Source organism: Crinia signifera, chromosome 2 (assembly GCF_055691185.1).
Source record: "Crinia signifera chromosome 2, ASM5569118v1, whole genome shotgun sequence".
In the NCBI taxonomy this organism is placed as follows: Eukaryota; Metazoa; Chordata; class Amphibia; order Anura; family Myobatrachidae; genus Crinia; species Crinia signifera.
In genome coordinates this window covers 328,746,164-328,765,225 of record NC_139218.1, presented here as the reverse complement: position 1 = coordinate 328,765,225, position 19,062 = coordinate 328,746,164, and the positions used below count along the sequence as shown (strand labels likewise).

Genomic DNA, 19,062 nt, shown 5'->3' with positions numbered 1-19,062 from the left:
CTAGGTGTGGTAATACCGTGCAGTGTTACAGTGCACAGCTATCACTAGGTGTAATAATACAGTACAGGGTTACAGTGCACAGCTATTAATAGGTGTGGTAATACAGTACAGGGTTACAGTGCACAGCTATTACTAGGTGTGGTAATACCGTGCAGGGTTACAGTGCACAGCTATCACTAGGTGTAATAATACAGTACAGGGTTACAGTGCACAGTTATCACTAGGAGTGGTAATACAGCCATATTAAGAGCAGAAAATTAACCACTTCAGTGGTATGCACAGAAATTTCTCAGGCTGAGCTGCCATGCAGGAGTGGGCTCTCCAGGAAAATTTCCTGACATGCCACTAATAAGTAGGTGCGATAGTGGTGACTTCAACTCGATTAAGGTTTGGAGGGGTCCGGGGAACTTAAAACAAGGGAGCCTGGGAAGGGGGTGTATATCAGATTGTGCATAACTCCAAACATGACCCATTCCAGGAGGGACAAAATGCTCTGTTTCTAAACTTCCTTTTACTATATGATTGGCGTCACCTGTGTGGAACGATTTAATTTCTAAAAAAGGAATTGTAAACACAGGTGACTGTAATCATAAATTAAGACGGAATTCCAGATAGAGAGCATTTTATCCTTACCGGATGGGTCATATTGAAAATGATGGATTATGTATATCAAACTCCCCTTCCCTCCCAACCCCTCTCTTCCCCACATAATTTCTCCCCCCATTCCCACCTCTTTTCTCATTATCGTTCTTTAATTTTTCTCAACCGCCTCGCTAAGACTCTCCCACTGGCAGCTAGCCACACTGCCACCGCGAGGCCTCTCTCTCTCTCATACCTCTTTATATATAAAAATGTTTGGTTCACACCTGTGTTAAACAATAAGAATTTATATACCTATTTCTGATTTTTTTTTGTACTTGATCAAGTTTGTAACTATAAGTGTGTTAAAAAAAAAAAAAAGGAATATCAGCAGCCTATTTACACACTGGGACAGGAATCAGGGGAGCTAGTGACATCACGATGCTCTGGCCGTGGGGGCCACTGACAGGAGAGCCGGGGGTACAGTATCCCCTGCATCCTTAATCTGGCTATGTAACACATCCCGGGCTGACCAGGGAGAATGAAACAGAAATTACATTTAAAAGCACAAATAGCCTAGTTTCAGCCCTGCTAATATACCTTGCCATTTTCTGAAGAACTGAAACATCTATATACCTACAGCACAGGTATATACACAGCCAATGTTTCAAGGAGTTACATGTAACAAAATATAAACTGAATAACCTTTCAAAGAGTTATATACCCCACAATATGTGAAGGTCTGTATGTACAATGCATGTAGAATAGTTCAGGGTTGCCGACTTTCAGAAAATCCTCTCCGGGAGAAGCCCAGAGAGGAATCTTTTATTACGATTTTTGGGGGCGGGGCTTAACAGTGACGTCATTAAGCCCCGCCCCCATTCCGGGAAATAGACTAAATAACTGATATCCATGGAGGGGGCGGGGCTAAAACGTCACGATTGTGCCGTTTTAGCTCCACCCCCTCCCCTGAGACCCGCGGATTGCGGCATATAAATGCCGCGATCGGGGGGCTCAGTGGGGGTCCCCCTGATTCCGGGAGGGTTGCCCACCCTTCCGGGGGCCGGGAGGAAGGACCCGATTTTCGGGAGACTCCCGCAAATTCCGGGAGGGTCGGCAACCCTGGAATAGTTTAGTGCAATTGCAAAACCACAGATAACATAACACAATAAATAATATTTAAAAAACAGACTTGTTACCTGTTGAGGATTTTTCCACCATTTCTCCCACTGGTCGGTATAATTTGCTGTGATGGAAATATATCCAATTGGAGCATCAAACCAGACATAAAATACCTGTAACATAATAAGGTATTGGTCATGGCTTGTGCGAGGTACATCGGGATATTGCAGTGTTAGTCAGGGACTATGCTTGTACTAACCTTGTCGGTGAAGCCTTCAAGCGGCACTGGGGTCCCCCACTTCAGATCCCTAGTGATGCATCTTGGTTTCAGTCCATCACGGATCCAGGAGCGAGCTATGTAGCGGGCATTTGCCGTCCAATCTCCAGATGCGAAGGACTGCTCCATCCACTTCTCCAGGCGCTCCTCCAGCTGCAAAAGAAATGTACTAAACTTTCATATTCCTGTGGATAATATGGAATCATTTTTTTTTAAAACTTTAACTGAAAACAAAGCAACCAGAGGTTATGCCTGATCTGTAGGTCCATCACCATAAAAATGGACAGATGGTTCTGAGAACAGAATAGAAAATGTGGTTTCAGCATAGGTTTGCCATAATAGCCTTTTAACCCTGGAGACCTTTGGGTTCTATGAGTGGATACATTTCAGGCCTGCATCTTACCTGGTATTAATCAGCCACCAAATCTGTATAAATCAAAGTCACGTTATATAGTTATTCAGGGGTATGTGTATGCAGTGTACACAAGAAAAATCGAATTTGAAGTCTGCAAACAGGGATATTACCAGGTTGGGAAAGTCAGATAATGTTCTGAAAACAGGAACATAAGTATAATAAATAAACACACACACAAAAAAAAAAAAAAAAAAAACCACACGTTTAAGCTAATGTAGTGCATTACAGTTCATCTGCTGCTCTCAATTTTTTCCCTGTAAATTATTTTTTTCATATGCAGTAGTAACCCCCTAAAGCGGCCTTATTAATGGAGCCCACAGAAAAGTGCAGGCGCTGTTGTAACATTCAGGTCCACTAGAAGGTGAATGCAGCGGCTGACAATCAAGTGATCTTTTGGGGCAGTACGGACGGGGTAATGTTTAGCATTACTGCCTCACAGCACTGAGGTCATGGGTTCAATACCCACCATGGCACTAACAGAGTTCTTATATTCTCTCTGTGTATGCGTAGGTTTCCTCCCACAATCCCAAAATATGCTGGTAGGTTAATTGGCTCCCCAAAAAATTGACGCTAGAATGAATGTGTATGCATGGACATGTGGTAGGGAATATATATTGTAAGCTCCCATGGAGCAGGGACTGATGTGAATGTTCACATAATCTCTGTAAAGCGCTGCGGAATAGGTGTGCGCTATATAAGAAACTTAATAAGTAAAATAAATGACTACACTTCACTGACTTTTATCCTTTCAAGATTACAATCTATTTAGAGATTTTAAAATATAAAAATGGAGACTTTGGAAAGAGAGTGGGAATAGGAGGGCAATACTTATAAATATCAATAAAATACATAACTACATATATTATAAATCAAACCAAAACAGCAGCAAGCAGACACTATGGCTTTTAACTACTTATTTAGCATCTTTTAGAAGATAATAGAATCGGATTTGTTGCCCATAGCAACATCCCATCTTCAATAGAACCACCTAAGTAAATAATCCCTCATCACGTTAATAACCAGGACTGTCTGCAGCGATTGACCTTGACCATGCTTCAAAATGATCTTGCAATTCTAGATGAGTGGGCAAAAAAATGGAAGATTAGGTTCAATGTAGATAAATGTAAGGTTATGCACCTTGGGAGACACAACCAGTGTGCAAGTTACAACCTTAGCGGAGAGGAACTGGGTAATTCCATACTTGAAAAGGATCTAGGAGTCCAAATAGACAGCAAACTAGGATGTAGTGCCCATTGTAATGTAGCTACAAAAAAGGCCAACAAAATTCTGGCATGTATTAAGAGGGGAATGGAAACTAGGGACTCGAGGGTAATTATGCCACTATATAAAGCATTGGTGAGACCTCACCTAGAGTACGGAGTACAGTTCTGGGCCCCACACTATAAAAAGGACATCATAGAATTAGAAAAAGTCCAAAGGCGAGCAACAAAGCTTATTAGGGGAATGGAGAATTTAAGCTACGGGGAGAGATTAAGCAATTTGGGACTATTTACATTAGAAAAGAGACATTTAAGGGGGGACATGCTCAACATGTACAAGTATATCAAGGGCCAATATAAGGAACTCCCTCTTTTCTACTAGAAAGGAATCTAGGACGCGAGGGCATGAGTATAGATTAGAAGAAAAAAGATTTCATTCAACTAGTAGAAAGAATTTCTTTACGGTCAGAACAGTCAAACTTTGGAACTCTCTTCCCAGAGAGGTGGTAATGGCTGGCTCATTAAATGCGTTCAAGGCAAAGTTGGACAAACATTTACTGGAGAAAAACATCCATGGGTACAAATAAGAAATATAATTTGTCTGTAAAATACCAGAACCTACCAAATCAGCAATGGATATCTATACCAGGTTGAACTAGATGGACGCAAGTCTTTTTTCAGCCTTACCTACTATGTAACTATGTAACCTCACAGGCTCGGACGCAGCCTCCCCCTTTTTCAGAGTTAAAGGTTATGCACCTGTATGTACTCAAATAGATTTATTAGGAGGACATAACTGGGACATCTGCAGCTAAGCAACATCACTCTTCACATAGAGCGGAGGTTCTTAAACTCGGTCCTCACGACCCCACAACGTTTCCAGGTCACCAGACCGGAGCACTCATTACTGACTGACACATTTTAAAAGATCCACAGGTGGAGCAAATGTTTTCACTTGATTCTGTGCCGAGACCTGCACAACATGCATCTTGTGGGGTCCTGAGGACAGACTTTGAGAACCCGTGACAGAGGAACATGGAATACACTTCTACCATAGACGGAAGATACTTTAAAAACAGGTGTGCATTACTACATAAAACTTGTATCATGATGTTACCAAATGCAAATAGCATACCTTAGGCAGATCCAAGAAGAGATGCTGGGATGATTTCAGAATAGGAGATTGTTTACAGACTTTGCATTGAGGTCTCTGAAATCAAAACATACACCAGTTTCATTGGTTAACACCCAAAAGGTACACAGTATGGACTTTGCTATCACAGTAATGAACCATCCCAGAACAACAGCTATGCGCCCGGCTGCAGGGCAGACATACATGTACAAGTACCAATATCCAACAGTACCTTTAACTCTACAGCATTGATCAGCTTTCCACACTTGTCACACTGGTCCCCTCTGGCCTCCTCGTATTTGCAGAAAGGACAGATTCCCTCCACAAAGCGATCTGCCAGGAACCTCTGACAGGTCTCACAGCGGAGCTGCTCCACGGTATCTTTCAGCAGGAAGTCTCTCTCCAGCAGCCGGTGGAAGATGTCCTGTGCAATTCTGCAGAACAGAGGTGTTTTATATTCATTACACAACTGATTAGTAAAAGTGGGCAGAATCTAAAGACCATGCATATAGATATACAGAGAACGTCCAATGTTACCCTTCCTAAACAATGCGATCAAGAATGCAGAATGGAGGCAAACGGATTTACTTTGTGGGGGACACAGAACTTACCTGGTCTGCTGGTCAGTTGTAGTCCTGCCAAAATAGTCAAAGGAGATATTGAACCACTGATAAATATGCGTGTGGATGGCATTATACTTGTCACAGATCTGCCTTGGGGTCAGCCCTTCCTCCATTGCTTTGGTTTCTGTGGCAGTGCCATATTCATCCGTTCCACAAATATACAGAGTGTTCCAGTTCCTCAACCGGCAGTACCTGAAAGCACAGCAAGGGGAAATTGTACTTAACACACATTCCAATCTTACAGGTCTGATCACAGGAGGAGTAGCAAAACTCCTGACTGTCTGGAAAGGAAGGGCCTAGTACACTGTACTTAGAAGAAGTGGTACCCCCTCCCCCAAACGAAATACAATAAAAACAAATTAAGATTACATTAAAAATTTAGTAATATAGAAATGCTCAATGCATATCAACATAGTTTAAAAAACAAACAAAAAAAAAAACACACGTATAAAGTACACTGCAAACCATAAACACTAAGAACTTATGCCCGTCATCCATATAATGTCTGGATGATGTTTCTGCGTGCATACAGTCATTGGGTCAACACACCTGAAGGTCGACATGGGGTTAGGTCGACATCGTTTCTGCCTTGCACATTTCCTATCCTGTAATATCTCCACTCTCATACTGAAAGGTTTCAATATCGCTAGTGATAGGTTGAAGTCTGCTGCTACTGCTTCCATGCTACTGCCTCTAACCTCCCCCATTGGACGGATGCTTCTAGTCATCAGGAGGTTCGCTGCATTTATCAGACAATGCTTAAGTTCATGAATTTCCCTTTCCCCTGGCATTCTAAATTAACAAGACACCTACAAAAATTTCCATGTGAAGTTGAAAGTCAGTGGTGTAAACCCACACTCCAAGAGACTACCTTATATATACTGCTCCTTTTTTAATGCCCTGGTCACTGCCAAACTCAATTTACTCAAGCCTCAAACCCCAATTTACTTTTAACACATTTAAATCACTTCTGAACCCTCCCTTATCCTACCCACTAACTACTATCAATGTGCAGACCTCAGTTCCTACTTCAAGGATGAGAGTGATAAGATCAGAGATGAACCAACACAGTGGTCAGGGAACTCGGTCCTCATTACCCCACGCAGTGCATGTTTTGCAGGTCTCCTCACAGAATCACAAGTGAAATAATTAACTCCACCTGCGGACCTTATGAAATGTGTCGGAGTAATTAGTACACCTGTGCACCTGCTGGGTTACCAGCAAAACATGCACTGTGTGGGGTAATGAGGACAGAGTTCCCTGACCACTGAACTAACATGAGTACCATTTTTTCCCTCAGTTAGTGACCTTCTCAATTCCCTACCTGAACGCTCTGGTTCCTTCTTGTCATGTGATCCCAGAAATGAAGATGAAGTATCTCACAAGACTTTTCCTCCTGCTCAACTCTCCTCTTGACCCTACATCCTCACAAATAAGTAAAGCTGTCTCCTGTGCTCATACCACAGTTAACTGAAATAATCTCCTGTAATCTCCCTCTCTATTGGTATCTTTCCTTCTGTTGAAAATGGTAGTAATCACTGCATCCTTGAACAAAATACAATTCTGATCCAAACCATCTCAAAACACTATTTTATCGCTCAGCTCTAATGCCCCTTTCAATTTACAAGAAACTTGCCTCACACAACTTATTGGACCCACTTCAGGCAGGCTTTCATTCTCAGCCAGATCACTTGCTACTTTAGACCGCTAATAGCCATGTGTCTAGGGCGACCTAGCTATGCTAGGTCGGGCAGTGCTGCGTTCTGTCGCTCAGCACACAGAGCTGACAGACCACACACAGACACACCGCGAGCTGTCAGCGCTGTGTGCTGAGCGAGCTGACAGTGCCAGTGTTCTCCGGTGGAAAACACTGGGAATCAGCGTGACACTGGCCATCAATCTCTAACAGCGATGCACTGAGACGCGCATTGGTGTCACTAAAGCCATTACACACAGATGATTTTCTAAGTGACTTTGCCAAACTAAGCAAAGTTGCTTAGAAAATGCCTTAATATTGGCCCTATAAAAGGCCATTACTCACTTCTTATTCTTCCAAAGCGCTCTGCTGCATTTGAGACTGTTGACCATTCTCTTCTCATACAAACACTACAATCCCAAGGTCTTCAGAACATAGTCCTCGCTTGGTTATTATCCTATCTAATGGCTCTTTTACTTTTAATTTCTCTGATTCCCCTTCCCTTCCCTACCTCTATCAGTGGGAGTACAAGGTTCAGTCTAAATCCCTCTGCTTTTCTCAATCTAGACCAAATCACACGGCAAACAAATTAGTTATTTTGGATTTCAATATCATCTGTTTGCAGATGATACTGAAATCTACCTCTGCTCCCCAGACTTATAACCATCTATTATGGTGAGTCACTGAATTCCATTTCATCTTAGCGATCATCTCACAACCTCAAACTTAATATTTCCATATTAATATCCATAGTTGTAACCAAACTAATCTCTATCACTGTTGAGAACATGACAATCAAGCCTACTCCCATAAGCTTGCTGCCTGGGTGTCCTCTTTGCCTATGACCTGTACTTTGTTCCCCACATTAAATCAGTCTCTAAAGCATGCATCTAAAACCATATCTAAAATACGACCATACCTTACACAAGATACTGCAAAAACTCCAAACCATGCTCTCATCATCTCTCACATTAGTTATTGCAATAATCTTCTTACTGCTCTTACCAAAAAGACTTCCCTCTATAATCTATTGTTAGCTGCTGCGGGTGCTGGGCGGCTCCCAGACAGTAGGGATTCCTGTCGGGGAGCCGCCGACTCTGACGATTACTCCGACGTCGGAATCCCGACTGCTCCCTCATGGGGGTCCACAACCCCCATAGTGTGGCGAGCCCGCAAGGGGCTTCATTGCGCTGTGCAGTCGGGATTCCGACTGTCGGGTAATTATACCACACCCGCTGCTGCAAGGCTAACTTCCAAACTAGATGTTCAACGTCTGTGTATCCACTCTGTCAGGCCCTCCACTGGTTACCTATATTCTACACAAAATACTTGTAATCACACACAAGGCCATTAACCAAACTAAGCCAACATACATCTCTCCACTTATCTAAAAAAATCTCCCAACTCAATCTCCCAACTCAACCGCTTTGTTTGTCACAAGATCTACGTCTCTCATCCGCAAATCATTGCAGGTCTTTCTTAGGGTGGTTCCCACTCTATGGAATGCTCTCCCATGCACAATAATGGATGAGGGAGTGGGTGTACAATTGACCAATATCCTCTAGTGTGTATGGGCATTAAGACTCTCCTCTAGTCCCCAAGCTTTTCCTGAACACTCACCTCTTCAGGCAAGCTTATCAGATTCCAGAATCGGTCACATGATATTTAATCTTTCCTATCCAATTTACTTCCCTACTGTCCCATCAACGCATATCCTCACTTTCACATCCATACAGCCAACCAAGGACCTTTGCAATCTTCTGGACCATTATGCAATAGGTACCACCTATCCTTATATATCAATGCCTATTTCCCAATAGAATGTAAGCTTGCAAGCAGGGCTTACCTACCTCTAGGCCTGTCTGTTATTACACAGATTTGTTTTGCCACCATTTCTTTCAATAGTAAAGCACAGAATTTTCTGCACTATATAAGAAACTATTAATGAATAATTAAGGATGTTTTGAACATTTTTAAAGTGGCAATCATTTACAAGGCAAAGATGACCTGGCTTTACCTTGTAAAGTATTGCCACTTTAAAAATACAGGGAGACTTGCAGATATTTCCGAACAGACTGCATCATGCAGGCTATTACATTTCTGCCCAATGACTATGGTTTCTCCCATGTACACCAAGCTAACCATTTGTATACATTTGCAAAAAGGCAGAACAGTGCCACCCCCCCAGATATGCAATATGGCATTTTTTGGAACTGGAACAGTTTCAGCACCATAAGCAGGACTAATATAGGATGTTGTTTGCAGAAGCATGAATAATACAATTGTATCATAGCAAGGGAAAAATACAAATGTCTGTAGAAGAACATAGAACTGGTGCAAAATGAATAGCAGCAAAACTGTACATTGCTTCATACTCACAGTTCACATCTCACCTGGCAAAGACGTCAGCACTGAGCACAGAGCCAATGATGTTTCCCAAGTGAGGGACATTATTCACATAGGGGAGGGCACTGGTAATTAAGATGTTCTTTTCCCCTTCTTTTGGAAGACTGCAAGTGACATGGATAGAATGACATGAGATCTCAAAACAAATAGTATAACATAAAAAAAAAACAAAAAAACCCAGAATCCCTGCATGTTCTTTTCAATAATAAGGATTCTACAGCTAATGGGGCCTACACAAATCGCTCCATGTGTAGGGCCCATAATGATATAGATGTGCTGCCCTGTGCGTTGCTATTGCCTGGCTATTAATATCCAGCATGTTGGATATTACAATCGGTCACCGGAGAACACTGGCCCTGACAGATCGCTCAGCGCTGACACATCGCTGTGTGCTGAGCGATCTAGCAAATCTCCCCGTGTTTAGGCCCCTTAAGAATCAGCCACACTTACTAAGTTATATCAATAATTAAATCTGAGTAAGACAAAATTTCACTTAAATGCAGCAATTCTATGACACAGACAACTTTTCTTAATACAAAAGCACCGTGGCGGAGTTGAAGAAGCTACTTTGCAAATGATCGCTTATCGTGGGTTTGTTTGTTTAGACTGCCATTACTTGGGGGGTAATTCTGCAGCTGTTTCAGTGTCATGGGAATACCATATGACCATGACATAGTGAGGGAAAAGGCTTTGAAATGCACTTTAAGTTTCTGTTTTCACTGTAAAATCCAAATCTTTCATCTCCCGCACTGCAATCCGATGATACGTCAGAATTGGAGAATCTGTGTCTGTATAACAGACTGGCTGGGGTACATACGGCATTCCCAGAGTTTAGGATGCTGGAGATCATAATACCGACCACGGTATCCTGTTGCCGACTCCCCATACCCTCCCCACTAGTGCCTAACCCCCTGCACCACATCCCGCAGCTTAACACTTACCCTCCCCTTTTAGGTCCTAAATCTAACCTATTCCCTGTGCACCTGCTCGCTAACTGATTGGGATACTGGCTGTTGGTATTCTTGCATTGGGATCCTCATGTATTCTGAGTTCTGGTGCCAATCTTGTGAGGGCAGTCAGGAAGCATGCATTTCTAGGATGAATGCCGGCATCCTGCCTGGCTGTGTCTGTTAGCCATACTTCTATTTCCTCCAGAGTAATTTATATATAATGATTTGTCGAAGGAAACAGTCTATACTTAAAAATTACGGTAAGAATGTCAGATTTAAAATGTATTTTTATATTTTTTTTTAAATAAAATATCAACAAATAAAACATATAAATAGTATTTAAAAAAAAAAAAAAAAAAAAAAAAATTTCAATGTACAGAAAACGGTACAGAAAGGAAAGGTAGTGAAGCACAATTGAATGTCCCAACTCACATAGGGTGCTGTATTTGTTTTGGCCTTGGAGCATCAGCAAGACCCTTCGACCATGCTTCAGTAGCTGCAGCTATATCCTCCTCTGACAAAGTACGGGCTGCGTTATCCTCTCCCTATGAATAAGACAATGGGGTAAGAGCTTGCCTTGCTTAAGCAAGAAATTCTCATTTTGTTTGGTCTTGAAAAGTAATGACAATGTACATACAATTCCTGCTTAAACATAGTGAAAAGTGGCAGAAAATTATCAGATTTACCCCAAAAAGTAGACAGGTCTTAGACATTGTTAGAAGACACTGCGCACTACAAACATACCAAATCTATGTCAAAAAGGGCTATATTTTTCCATTTTTCACACATTTAAAGAACAATCTATATAAAACCCAGGTACATTAAATAAGAGATGGTCATCTCAAACTGTGGGCCTGATTCAAACCGGATCGCTGCTGTGCAAAATTGCAGAGGTCTGTGATCAGAAAGCCGCCGCCCTGAAAAAGTGAAATCCCGCTCTGTGCAAGTCTGCAAATCGATTGCGGTTACTGATTATCGATGATTTTTGTCGCTGTTTGGATTGCAGTGCGCATGCCCAACTCCATACACATCATCACTCGATAATAGTCTGGCTTACGAAGATGCACAACAGCGATAAGGTTTGAATAACCCCCTGGGGTGCCACGGGTTTGGTGGTCCAGGACCAATTCAAAATATTTATGTTCAAAATAATAGGCCACACCAGAGCTGGTGGCTTCCAATCATAAAATATGTGGACAAACAGAAGTAAATCTTGTCCCTCACCACACAACTGACCCAAAGGATGACATACACACACAATTTACTTCATTTCATATATTTTTTTTCACTTTCTCCACAAGAAACGTGTGACCTAGGGGTGCTGTGAAAATAATTCTGGTACTCTACTCTAGAGCGCTGAGATTCAAAAAAAGTTTGGGAAGCACTGGGTTAGCTACTTACTTCTGGCTCATTACAAACAGATGTGTTAGATGGGATGACGGGCACTGGTAATTTTTGGAGATAAACTTTAAAGGCCGTAGGTCCCTGGCCTCTCAGGAGTGATTCCACAGCTTTTTGACATGATCCAATTTCAGATATTTTTTTAAACCAGTTTTTCAATGACAAGAGCTCTTCTAGAAAAGAAAGTCACTTACATGTTCAAAGATGAAGATCCCCATAGGCAACAACTCAATAATAACCTCATTAAAGGAGGTTTACAATAACAATAAAAAAAACTCACAGCATATGATACAGAAAATCAGTGTTTTCTAGATTATCTTGCTGGAGAGCAGGTGTGTTGGTATAATAACACTGCAGAACTACAAGTGGTTCCTGATGATGCACAGAAAACATGCACAGTTAAGCCCCGTACACACGGGGGAGATATATTGCTCAGCCATATATGGCTGAGCAATATATTGCGCAGTTTCTCCTTTTCATCAGCGACCAGAGATGAAAGGGAAACTCTGCCGGGCGGTGCCGCAGAGGTAATCAGCTGGTCGCAGGAGCAAGCTCCTGCGATCAGCGATTAGAACGGGGCTGAAAACGGAAGCGCGCACCCGGCGATTTATTGTCGGGGAACACTCCCATCGCTGGCAATATGGTCGCCTGCGACCATATTTCCAGCCCCTATCGCCCCCGTGTGTACACAGCTTTAGGGTTCCATTAGGACAGAGTTTGGGAAATACTGCTCTATACGATAGGAAATATACCTAGATGCACTAATGCGCAGAATAAATGTCCAAAGGTGTATAAGCAAGTGACCCATCTGCTGCTGCTCTACACCCATAAAAAAAAAAAAAAAAAAAAAAAGCGGTACTTGTTTCCTAGAACGGCCACAATCGTGAGTGATCGTGGCTCTTAATTAAGGGACACGATCCTCACGATGTGGCCGATTTTTTACACTTTTTTGACTTTGATTGACAGAAATCGGGTCAATCGGTCGGTCGCGACCAATTAAAATCGGCCGCGATGCGACCGACCGATTGACCCGATTTTTCCATAGACTTCAATGTTAAAAAATCTTTTAACATTGAAATCGGGAGGATCTTGTCGGTCTTGTGCCATTATAATGGCACAAGATGAGATGGACTTGATTAAGTCCATCTCACATAGGGAAAAATGATAAAAAAGGTGAAATGGGCCAATATGACCCATTTTACATTTTTTATGTGCCCGCCATGACCCCACGATAGACGTCAACCCGAAGCGTGGCGAGCGCAGCGAGCCCGCGAGGGGCGGCGGTGCGCGTCCTCCGACCTTTTCATTCCCCTACTATCCACTAGGGCGTGGAGTGAGAATAGAATAGTGTGGCGAGCGCAGCGAGCCACCGAGCCCGAAGCGTGGCGAGCGCAGCGAGCCCCGCGAGGGGACGCGTATACCGGTGAAGTTATACGCGTCCCCTCGCGGGGCTCGCTGCGCTCGCCACGCTTCGGGCTCGGTGGCTCGCTGCGCTCGCCACACTATTCTATTCTCACTCCACGCCCTAGTGGATAGTAGGGGAATGAAAAGGTCGGAGGACGCGCACCGCCGCCCCTCGCGGGCTCGCTGCGCTCGCCACGCTTCGGGTTGACGTCTATCGTGGGGTCTAGCCCACTTAGTAACATTTGGGGGGGCAATTAAAAATAATCTGGTGAAAAAAATAAAAAAATCGGGTGAAAAATCGGTCGGTCGGATCGGTCGCATCGTATGCGACCAAATCGCATGCGATGCGATCGATCCGATTTTTTATCTTACGACCACAACGATCTAAATCGTTGTGGCCGTGCTAGGAAACAAGTACCAAAAAAGCATAGGAGACAGTTTGCAAGAGATGATAAACTCATACAGAGTAGTTTCTTACCTGGCAGAGTAGCAGCATCTGTAATGAGTGGGTAGATGGCTCCCCAAATAACAATATCAGCAATGGACACTGTATCCTACAAATGAATTCAAATTGCCAATGAACAAAAGAGCACAATGGAGGAAATTACATTTTGCTGCTAAAAATCAGCATTCCTTACAAGGGACCTTTTTATTAAAAAGGAAAATTCATCTGTTTAAAATGGCCCTTTCTCCTTTATATTCACCTCACCTGACCCTTCCATAACACCCAATAAGGTCACATTTCCTCACTCTGCTCCATAAGGGAAGTGGTTTGGTTGGTCTATAGCAGGACAGGCCAACCTGTTGCTCTCCAGATGTTGTGAAACTACAAATCCCAGCATGCCTTGCCACAGTTTTAACACTCCCTTATAGCAAAACTGTGGCAAGGCATGATGGGATTTGTAGTTTGACACCATCTGGAGAGCCACAGGTTGGCCAGGCCAATGGAGTCTCTCTTAAAATAAACTCCCTATTTGGATAACAATGGTGGATTTCTTCCAATTTCTCATGGAAAGGGCTTCCCTGCACCCAGGACTTATAACCTATCTAGCTGTCGCTATTAATAATATATAGCGTGACCTTTTTACTTACGAGACTATGCATGGAAAATTTAACTTACATCAAGATGTTTTTAGAGTATGGATTTGTAATAATATTGTAACATGCCACTTTGTTAAATCCTTTAACAATTTGATACAATTTTGAGAACACCGACTGGCTGATTAGAAATGGTCTCTGTTAATTTACAGCACTTTGACTATGACCTCTTATAGAGGCTCAGAGTTACAGTCTTATTACCCAAAAGTCTGGACAGATTTATGTGTGTGTCATACCCCTTTCACATCGCACCGAATTACCGGGTAAAAGCTGGTTTCTTGCCAGTTCGACACAGTAATTAATGCGATGTGAAAGGGGTATGACACACATAACTATCCAGACTTTTGGGTAATATAGCCAATATTCAAAAGAAGGCAATAAAGGTCCACATATCAACCCTTTAAAAATGATACACAAATTATTAAAAAAAAAAAGTAAATCCAGCATATGGGAAAAAAAGATTCTTTCCGTGAAAAAAACAAAAACACATACATACAGGTGTGCAGTAAAACAATGGGACCAGAGGATGGGCTGGTATCAGGGCCGACATCAGCTTCTTGGAAATAATGTTACTGTCAACTGAATTTTGTAATACTGATTGTAATTCCCTTTTGAAGACACCCGATGGATCTCCCTGCAATTTCCGATAAGTAGTTTCCAAGAAGCTGTTTTACTGCACACCTAAGGTGCATTAAGCACTGGTTGACCCCCCTGGATGGCCTATAGTTGCCGCCAGGGATTCTCTGATACAGCCTCTGTCAATCTATTTAGATTCTGTATTACAACCCTGTATAAGGAGTCACCCTCGATACCTTATGGACACCACTGCTTTACTCCGTTCATTACAGACTTTACCTGAGCTTGATGTAGAAACGCATATGTTCACGATTGACGTATGATCACTCTACACTTCTATTCCCCATGATATGGGGCTACAAGCTCTTCGTCATTTTCTGAATAATATTATTTCATATGCTGGTCCTGATGTAGAGTTAACTATTGAGTTAATGAATATGATACTTACCAAGAATTTTTTCCTGTACAATGATGAATATTATCTTCGGCGTGGCTATGGGGGCAGCGGTGGCCCCCTCATATGCCAACGTCTTTATGTATGAATTTGAAGAACATTTCCTGTTTGCCAATGATTCTATAGCTACACACATTATACAATACCATCGATACATCGATGACCTCCTCATCTTTTGGAGGCGGTCTCCAGTTATACCGTGTGACTATATCGATACTCACAATGCCACAGCACATCCGATTAAATTTACGTATACTCATGATACAACTAAAATACACTTCTTGGATGTGCTGATAACACTTAACAGTGGGCATGTTACCACATGTGTTTACACCAAGCCTACAGATAGAAACAATGCTTTACTGTACTCCAGCTGCCACCCCCGAGCATCTGTTAGGAGTCTTCCATACTCCCAGATGCTGCGGGTGAGACGCATTGTGTCCGATACAGCTGTTGCTAGTACACTAATGGACGAGATGATCAAGCGTTTTAGTGCTAGAGGGTACCCCCCCCCTCCCGATAAATTACTAGCCACCAAAGAGAGGGTGATGCGACTGGATCGTAATGACCTTCTGGTACCACGGGTTCAGTCCACTGATTCATCTGAGCTGATACCCTGGGTTACTACATATAATCTTATGAGCCCCAACATTAAACAGATCACTCGTTCACACTGGCCCCTAGTCCAAACGGAGCCAGAGGTGGGCGTGCAAAATTCTAGACTGTTGACCAGCTACAAGCGATCTAGAAATCTTAAAGACATCTTGGTTAAATCTGATGCCGCCCCTACTAAAATGTCCCGGCCCTCACGTAAATTGGGTTGTGTCCGTTGCCCGTGTGTTACCTGTCAATACCTAATACCAGGTTCTGCGTTCTGTCACCCACGGACTGGCCAAAAATTGCACATCCGACATACCCTGTCGTGCAATACCGCATATACTGTCTATCAAATTGTTTGCCCCTGTGGGCTATCGTATATTGGTAAAACCGAATGCCCCTTTAAGGAGCGCATGGCTGCCCACAGATCTGCCATTAAGAAGGCATTGTCTGTGGGTACCAGCGATCAGCCCGTAGCACGGCACTTTGTGACTTGTAAACATAGTGCTACAGGTTGAGTATCCCGTATCCAAAATGCTCGGGACCAGGAGAATTTTGGATAACGGATTATTCCGTATTTCGGAATATTTTAATATTTCAATGATTTATTTTGAAGTATCTTGCATTTATGCTGTATAAACACATAATATACACACAAATATATTTTATTACCACATAAAATACACACAAACATATTTTAATTGTTCAAAAAACAAGGTTTCAAAACGTGAAACAAAATGTGTGTACTATCTCAGCACTGAATTTGAATACCAAGCAATCATTGTCTTGCACATATATAGTGCCAGTTACATATCATGTCCCCAGTGATGCTGTTACATATGTCCCCAGTGAGTTTTTAGCAAAAAAAAAAAAAATTTTTCACTTTCTGGAATGTCCGTATTTCGGAATAATTCGGATAACGGATATTCGGATACGGGATACTCGACCTGTATTTCTATCAGATACAGAATGATCGACCACATACCTCAGACCTTGAGACGGGGCGATAGGGGAGCTGCCCTCCTGAGGTGTGAGGCTAGGTGGATCATTAGATTGGGCACTGTTGCTCCGTTTGGTTTTAATGAGCACACAGGTATCTCAACATTGTTATAATTACTAGCTTATATACGTTGCTGCTAAATAAAGAAATACTCTTTTACTCATACGTCATGAAGTATCTTTGGAGTGCCGCGCCTACACCGGGACTTATATATATAATTTTTCACAGAAAGAATCTTTTTTCCCATATGCTGGATTGACTTTTTTGAATAATTTGTGTATAATTTTTAAAGGATTGATATGTGGATCTTTATTGCCTTCTTTTGAATATTGAATATATTGTCCAGCAATTGTTATTACATTTGTGTATGCAACTATCAACCAGTTGTCCCCAAATGCTGCAACTACTTTCTTTATTCAGAATTAAAAGTCTGTTCACTAAAAGTTACAACACATCTGCGCCACGTTTACAAAAAAATCTCATTCTGCAATTGATTTGGAACAGTGGCTGCGTGAAGACCATTTTTATTTACCAAGATGGAATCAGATTATACTTCTAATTCTATTTAACACCTTCTAGAAGATAATAGTTTGCCCATAGCACCATTTCATCTTCAGTAGAACTCCCATCTTAGTAAAAAAAAAACCCTGACAGGTCTATTCATTGCCCTGTATATTATAAGGTTGTACTCACAGCAACAAGATATGGTTTCTTTGTAAGACTCTGTGCAATATGGCCAAGTTGTTTGTCAACTATTGCAATAGACTCTTCCTTCTTCTTCCCTTGTATAACATGTGCGTACAAGGCTGCTGAGATCACAGGCTAAATAAGACATGCAAACAATATGAATTATAAATGGATAAGTGGACATGTGACATTAATAGTGTTCTATATATCACCCACTCTCACAACGTACTTGCAGCTCTGTTGCTTCCCATTCCAGCCACTGATTACTTAGGTCATCCAGGTCCTTCCCAGTTGATAAGTAAAAATACCTACAGGGCAGATTGTTTTCAGTATTTAGAAAATAATAAGGGTCTGGCACATAATCTTCACAGTAAACAATTACACAATATTATATTAGGAATGATGTACTGAGGTAAAAATCATTGCTTTAACACTGCAGACGTACTACAAGAACCTGTGCATGGGCAACTGCACCCAGATTGCTGTTGACAAGTTTCTTGTACAATTTAAAAAGTATATATATATTCCTATTGGTACACCTTGTACATAGGATCAGCCATTAGCACCACAGCCTGCATGACTGGCAACAGGAACCCCTTAATTACCACTGCTTAAATAGTCTAGAACAAGTTCTAGTAGATACTCACCGACAAATTGCATTGGAGGAGAAAAGAAAAGTGCCATTATCAAGCTGTAGTGCCGGAAGTTTTGCCTGTGACAGGAAGGGCACAACTCTATCTGAGTGAGAAAAAAAAATACACAGGGTCACAAACTACGCACGTCATTTGTAACAATTAATAATTTTAAATCTTTCAGACAAGAAAAATAAAATCTGCCCACTTCTTAAAATGTCAAAAGTCTGCATATTCTGATGGGAGGAGACGTACTGGGTGCAATTACCAAAATTTACATACAGAGCGAATTGTGCCATACCTCCAGATGGGATGCGGTCAATTTGCCGGCGGTCGGGATCCCGGCGTTCAGAATCCCGACACTGGAATCCCGACCGCCGAAATCCCGAAACTTTCTCCCTCCGTGGGTGTCCACGACACCCATAGAGGGAGAATAAAATAGTGTGCCGAGCATAGCGAGGCACCGGGCCCGCTGCCTGGCGAGCGCAGCAAGCCCGCAAGGGGGGCAATCCACGTCCCCCCCATGTCGGGATTTCGGCGGTCGGGATTCCAGTGTCGGGATTCCGACCGCCGGCATTACGTATCGGATCCCTCCAGATATCGGTGACTTATACAATACGCAACCATGCAGTAACTAATAGGATCACATACATGACTACATAAAATTAGGGAGGGGCTTCATACCTGTTAGTTATAAATGGCATGCCAGAAAATAACCAGAAGACATAACAGTTCTATACAAGATAGATGAAGAGTGGGCAGACGGGTGCCGGATGACCTCCTGTCAGTCGGG

General features: G+C 42.4%; 1 protein-coding gene across 2 annotated transcripts in view; it reads right to left on the bottom strand.

The window, feature by feature from the left end:
- Positions 1-19,062, bottom strand: part of MARS1 (methionyl-tRNA synthetase 1) — a 40,335-nt gene that overhangs the window by 19,174 nt on the left and 2,099 nt on the right. For both annotated transcript variants that reach the window (XM_083169383.1, XM_083169384.1), the window contains exons 2-13: positions 18,285-18,375; positions 17,867-17,945; positions 17,644-17,772; positions 13,704-13,779; positions 11,822-11,994; positions 10,853-10,965; positions 9,458-9,574; positions 5,357-5,560; positions 4,978-5,179; positions 4,749-4,823; positions 1,961-2,131; positions 1,779-1,874 (exon numbers count right to left, since the gene is read on the bottom strand). In XM_083169383.1, the coding sequence (XP_083025509.1) occupies positions 1,779-1,874; positions 1,961-2,131; positions 4,749-4,823; positions 4,978-5,179; positions 5,357-5,560; positions 9,458-9,574; positions 10,853-10,965; positions 11,822-11,994; positions 13,704-13,779; positions 17,644-17,772; positions 17,867-17,945; positions 18,285-18,375 (1,526 nt within the window). The remainder of the gene's footprint in view (positions 1-1,778; positions 1,875-1,960; positions 2,132-4,748; positions 4,824-4,977; positions 5,180-5,356; positions 5,561-9,457; positions 9,575-10,852; positions 10,966-11,821; positions 11,995-13,703; positions 13,780-17,643; positions 17,773-17,866; positions 17,946-18,284; positions 18,376-19,062) is intronic.